Source organism: Fukomys damarensis, unplaced genomic scaffold, assembly GCF_012274545.1.
Source record: "Fukomys damarensis isolate Sample0158 unplaced genomic scaffold, DMR_v1.0_HiC HiC_scaffold_38, whole genome shotgun sequence".
In the NCBI taxonomy this organism is placed as follows: domain Eukaryota; kingdom Metazoa; phylum Chordata; class Mammalia; order Rodentia; family Bathyergidae; genus Fukomys; species Fukomys damarensis.
Genome location: NW_022900950.1, coordinates 24,027,630 through 24,032,814, shown reverse-complemented (window position 1 = coordinate 24,032,814; position 5,185 = coordinate 24,027,630). Strand labels below are relative to the sequence as shown.

General features: G+C 43.7%; 1 protein-coding gene across 1 annotated transcript in view; it reads right to left on the bottom strand.

Moving 5' to 3' along the window:
- Window positions 1-1,155: 1,155 nt before the first annotated feature.
- The window catches only part of LOC104868869, a 21,319-nt gene continuing 17,289 nt past the window's right edge, over window positions 1,156-5,185 (bottom strand). Inside the window, exons 8-9 of the mRNA XM_010633857.2 lie at window positions 2,441-2,575; window positions 1,156-1,468 (exon numbers count right to left, since the gene is read on the bottom strand). Coding sequence (XP_010632159.1) covers window positions 1,199-1,468; window positions 2,441-2,575 — 405 coding nt within the window. The 3' untranslated portion in view covers window positions 1,156-1,198. The remainder of the gene's footprint in view (window positions 1,469-2,440; window positions 2,576-5,185) is intronic.

Genomic DNA, 5,185 nt, shown 5'->3' with positions numbered 1-5,185 from the left:
TGCTCTGGTCCCTTTGGTCAATACTGTGCATGTATCTCTCTCCTTGCTTTTTAAATTTTAATTTCTAAGATATTTTTGTACTGGGGATTGAACTCAGGACCTTGCACTTGCAAAGCAAGTGGCAGAACCACTGAGCTAAATCCCTGGCTCTTTTCCTTGCTCTTTCCAACCACCTCACTCATCTGAGAAGCTCCTTCCTTCCCTCCTCTGGCCAGCATACTTCATCCACACTTTAAGGTGCCTAGCTAGCCCCTCCTTGATGCTGTCTCTAAGGGCTCTGGCTGCAGCATGTCCCTCAGCTCTGAGCTCCTAGTTCATCCATCAGGTTGATCCTCCTTTCCATATTGTCATTTGTGCAGTCCCTCAAGTGCTGCTGTGGCCTCAGGATGCGACTGTGTGACCTTTGGTTAGAGCCTTGTGCCAGCTGCATTCACAAAGCATTTATAGGTGGTCTGATGCCTGTACTTCAGGAGGCTCCTGAAGGGAGCTACCTAGGGGGAGGCCAGGATGGGAGTTAGGAAGTGTGTGGTAGGCACATGGGCTCTGGGGTGGGCCAGGAGGTAAAACGTCTCCAGCTGAGACAGGGTAGTGAAGGACAGACTTTCTACAAAGGAGCTTTTCACAAGACACAGAGGGCAGAAGGCATGGGAATCCTGGGGACAAAGAGCTCCAATGTGACTAGCTGGGCTCTGCCTATCCTTAAGGAGACCCTCCTGGTGTTGGAGGCCCTTGGTGTAATTCTGGAGACCAGGTCTCACCATCTGCCTCTGTCACCCAGGCTGGAGCCACGCTAGCCTTGGAAACTCAGCTGAGGCCAGATGGAAAGTGGGTTTTGGACAGCCTGTACTGTACCTTTGTTTTCACATCACCTACTGGGCACATCACACCCTGAGCCAGGTACCCTGAGTGACCCATCACAGCTATTGTCCTGGTCCAGAGGACACAGTGATCAGGACCTGAGCAAGAGAATGATGGTAGCATACACTGATTTTCTCAACCTAGGTAACTTTATTGTCTCTCCCTCAAAATATCAAAGAAGAATTTAGCACATGTCAAGTTACAGGCTGATCGTGACTCAGGTGTCCATGATGGGAGTTGTCAGAAACAAGCACAGCTCCAGCTGCAGATACCTTTTATTTCCTACCATGGCTCCTGGACACATCCTTAGCGGAGAAGGTGCTTTCTGCAGGTGGCCATCTCAGTGTGACTCAGAGCCTTCCAGGACAGCCCCACAGCTGGGCTGGCTTCTTTCTGCTCTCAAGCCACCTTCTGCCACCTGGAGGAGCAGGGACAGCTCCCATTCCAGGTCTTCAATCTTTTGGGCCACGTGAACTCTCTGAACCTCCAGGGCCAGAGCCTGCTTTCTCTCCAGGGCCCAGTGCCCAGTCTTCTTTCTGCTGGGCTGACCTGCCTCCATGGGGTCAGCTCTGTCGTCCCACCACACACCAGGGAGGATGCTGGAAGCCACCTGGACAGGATAGGTATGTGGCAGGATAGGAAGTTACCCAAAGTTCTTGACTCTCTCTGCCCTGTGCCACATACTATCTGGGCATCAGCACCCACCCCCACAACTTAGAAGGTGCTGAAAGCTTCCTGCAGGGACATGGTTACCTCATGGAGACACAATGTCTCCAGTTATGTTGCCATGTGAAAACAAGACAAGAGCCAATTACAGTAACACACAATCCTCATATGGAATATTTGGGAAAGTTACTGAGTAATCCTCACTGCTTCTGTTGTCCCTCAGCTCAGCTCCCTCAACTTTAGGGATATTTATAGTGGGTGTGTCTTTTCCTATCCTTTGGTCCTCATAAGTCACCATCTTCTGATGTTCATTACAGTCCAAGATGGGGTCCTGAGCCCAGTCCCTCTGCAGTGGAGCTGGTTTTACAGTGACCTGGTGAGGCCAAGCGAGGGTACTTTTGCAAAGAATCGACTTCTCAGTCCAGCAGAGGACCACAGGTTTGGTGCTGGCTTTAGCAGCTTCTCTGCATAGTTGTGCCCATCTTTCATCTTTTCTCCTGCAGCCTTCCCTGTATGTGTACCTCAGAGAGCTCAGCTGTGATGGGGACAGCAAGATGGAAAGAAGATAAATCTCCTGGAAAGCCCTGGTTCCAGAAGCAGACACTACTAGCCAGGCAACATCTACAACTGATATGCTTATTGCTCCCTTTCCTTGCCTTCTGCAATCTTTCTAGGTGTGAATTTACTTAGAGAGCTGAATCCCAGCTTGATTGCATAGGCATCTACATCCACAGCCCCAGCTCTTGGTCTGCTGACATGGCATTCTCAAAAATTAAACAAGCAGTCCATCTGTGGCTGTTGGACACATTAGTCAGAACTGGCTGTTCTGGTCACTACCTTTCTCTGTGAAGGGACTTTGAACCCATGGGTCCGACTTCGCATCTCAGGAACTCAGATGTTCACCTGCTGGGCTTACCACAAAGGTATTGGCTTCCCCTGGGGGTAATTGGTCTGGCTTGTCCACCTTCTGGAGCTCCAAGGCTTGAGTAGTTAGCTGGAAGAACTCCTCATTCAGCTTGTCCAAATCATCTTCCACCTGTTTTGTCTTTCTCTAGGGAAAGGGACATAAGGTCTTTTTTTCTACTCTCTCTCTCTCTCTCTCTCTCTCTATATATATATATATATATGTATATATATATGTATATATATATGTATATATCATACCAAGGATTGAACTCAGGACCTTGTGTTTGCCAGACAGGTATGGTAGCATTGAGCTAAATCCCCAGCCCTTCTTTGTTCTTTCTGTTCTCCCTTTTTTCCCTCCTCCTTTTCCCCCTCTAATTTTCCCCCTTTCTCCCTTCTCTCATCCTTTTTTTCTTTCCTTCCTCCCTCCCTCTCTCTTTCTTTCTATAGAAAAACAATCCAATAGTTGCTAGACTACACAAAGAAGAATAATACAAGATTAATTGGAATTAATGAAGAACCAAAAGATAGCACAAATGGCATAGAAAACCTGTTCACAAAAGTAATAGCAGAAAAATTTCTAAGCATGGAAAAATAACTTAAGATACGGATAATTGAGACATATACAACCCAAATAGTTATGATCAAAGAAAAACTACACCAAGGCATATGATAACAAGACTGCAGAAATTAAATATAGGGACAGACTATTAAAAGCTGTTAGAAGAAACAACTATCTATAAAGAGAAGCCCTTTAGAAGCAAACAGATTGTCATGGAGGCACATGCCTGTAATACCAGCACTCAGGAAGCTGAGGCAGGAGGATGACCATCCTGAAGTACACAGTAAGACTTGTCTTAAAAGATAAACAAGCAATCAAACAAATGAGCAAACAAACACTATGGCAGATTTTTTGGCACAAACCTTAAGTCGAGGATAACTTGGAGTGAAGTACTTCAAGCACTAAAACAACTTCCAATGCAGACCTATATACCACACAAAATCATCTCCTAAATGGATGGAGAGGTGAATAGCAGAGAGAGGGCCTCTCTGACATTTGGTGGCCAGGCACTGGAATAACGTGGAAGAGAAGAAGGGAAGTGGGTTCCTGGGACCCAGTATCTGAAGAGAATTAAAGCCCATGGCAAGAATGAAGAAAGAGTCTCCAACAAAGAAGAAGGAGGTAGCAGGCAGTGCCTCTCCATGAACCTGGACTCGCTGTGTGAGAAGGGCAGCTAAACTTGCAGATAAACCATGACTACTGAGTATACATGCACAGAGAAATGCACCAGAGGAGTAGAGTAATGGACACAGTGAACTTCAGTGGTTGGTGAGTCGTTGGGGTTTGAATATCCCCTAGGAGAGAGAAAATAGCTAATAGCCCTCTTGGAGAGGGGCTGAATGAGCTCAGCATTCAGAACAGCTGTGGCTCCATCTAGTGGTTTGCAATGTCAGTGTCAGATTTCAAATCAGCAGGAGATCAGGGAGCCAAGTTTGAGCCAGTGGAGGGTGCATGGACTGCTACATCTTCCACAGGTCCAGTTCCAGCCTCATAGCCAGATACCAGTCTGAACTTCTGTGGAACTAAAGGTCCAGGCTTGGTAGGATTATCCAATACCCTGCCATAAAGCTTCAGCTAGCTTGTTGAGATTAATCAACTCAGATTTGTACATTGCCCACATCATCTACCAGTGATAGCAGAAACACACCTTGACGTGGACATTTTATTTTCTTATTTTATTCTTCTTTTCTTTAAAAAATTTTTTTATTGAGTTTATTGGTACAATCTAAGTTTACAATACAATTACATTCATTATTGGGATCCTGTACCTTTACATGATAGGTCTTGATTCTCATTTTTTTCCCTTGTCCCTGCCCTTCCTTCATCCCCTCCTCCCTTCCCCATTTACAAACACTTTATTTCCATTTTTTCATTTTCTTATATTTTTTCCTCTCCCTTATTACCTTACCCCTACCCTTCCCACTTTCCCTACACCTTTAGCCCTTTACTTCCTATTTCACATTATTAATTTTTCATTCAAGGACCGTTAGGATCTTGTGTACAATTATAGTTTTTCACACCAGAGAAACTATTCGGTATTTCAGTTAAAGAAATCTCTATATGAACATTAAAAACAGGGAATCCTAAAATAAAACTAAAAAGGAAAGTAAAAGAGAAAAGGCAATGATGTAAAATTAAAATAACCCTTAATTCTGAAGATGAAAATGGTCCTTGAACATATTTAAGTTGCTTCTTGCTCTTGTAGTCTTATGTTATTCTCTTTTCTTTAATTTAGAGAATACTTTATTAGTTTCTGTAATCAAACCCACGTAGATATGACCTTACATATTTAAAACAGTGCATTACCCCTGTAGAAATGGAAAAAAATTAACATTTCTAGACCAATATGGCTGTTAATTTCTGTACAATGCGAACTCAACACAGTAAATTGGGATAACTTTTTCCAAAGTCGACAGCATAGTTAAAATTTCCAAAAATTCAAATTATATATGTATATATATTTATATAAAAAGACCAATAATAGCAGTATGTTATGCATCAATAGCAGCAACAGCTTTTCCAGGTTCTGCAGTCATCTGAACAAAATTATAGACATTCAGCACACTCCATTAAAAAAACAAAAACAAAAAAACAAAGAGAAGAATAATACCCAGAAAACAGCAAAGCTCTGTTGCTGTTGTGGTACCTGGCACCATTTTTTTTTATTAGCATCTTAATCATCATCTGGAGAGA